This window comes from Haliaeetus leucocephalus, unplaced genomic scaffold (assembly GCF_000737465.1).
Source record: "Haliaeetus leucocephalus isolate CR32 unplaced genomic scaffold, Haliaeetus_leucocephalus-4.0 Scaffold506, whole genome shotgun sequence".
NCBI classification, from domain to species: Eukaryota; Metazoa; Chordata; class Aves; order Accipitriformes; family Accipitridae; genus Haliaeetus; species Haliaeetus leucocephalus.
In genome coordinates, this window is record NW_010972942.1 from 8,197,833 (window position 1) to 8,198,366 (window position 534).

General features: G+C 58.1%; 1 protein-coding gene across 1 annotated transcript in view; it reads left to right on the top strand.

Moving 5' to 3' along the window:
* Positions 1-394: 394 nt before the first annotated feature.
* TCF24 (transcription factor 24) overlaps positions 395-534 on the top strand; it is a 6,451-nt gene continuing 6,311 nt past the window's right edge. Inside the window, exon 1 of the mRNA XM_010575931.1 lies at positions 395-420. Coding sequence (XP_010574233.1) covers positions 395-420 — 26 coding nt within the window. The remainder of the gene's footprint in view (positions 421-534) is intronic.

Consider the following 534-nt stretch of genomic DNA (forward strand, 5'->3'; position numbering starts at 1 on the left):
CCCGCGACTTCCAATTATCGCTGAAGATTAAGTCCTTGATTTTCTTGGCTGCAAAACCGGTAACGAATCGCTCAGACTTTGTTTTTCTGCTGCGCCCGAGGCTTGATTTATTGTGTCTCCGTTATCGCACAATCGGGCTTCGTCCAAAATGTTTTTCTGAGCTAATTCTATACCCCCGGTATTTATTTTGACTGCCCCTTCTCATTAACGTTACTACTTTTTAACCGCTCCCCCTTCACTTTCAGATCACCGCCCGCCCCGTCGCGCCCCATCCCGTTCGGGTTCGGACCCACGCGTGTCCGTCGGTCCCCCGCGGGGGGTGCCCGGGCAGCCACCTCCCCCGCCACTCCGACCCCCGCGCCCCGGGGAACCTCCGCGAGCCCGAGAAGCGGCGATGGAGCGGAGAGAACGTACTCGCTCGTAAGAAACCATCGCCCGAGCTCCCAGCCCAGCGATTGAATTACTCTCCTCCAGCAAAGCCGTTACTTTATCCCAAGAAAAACAGCCCGTGCCGGGCGAGCGGCAGCGCCGGCA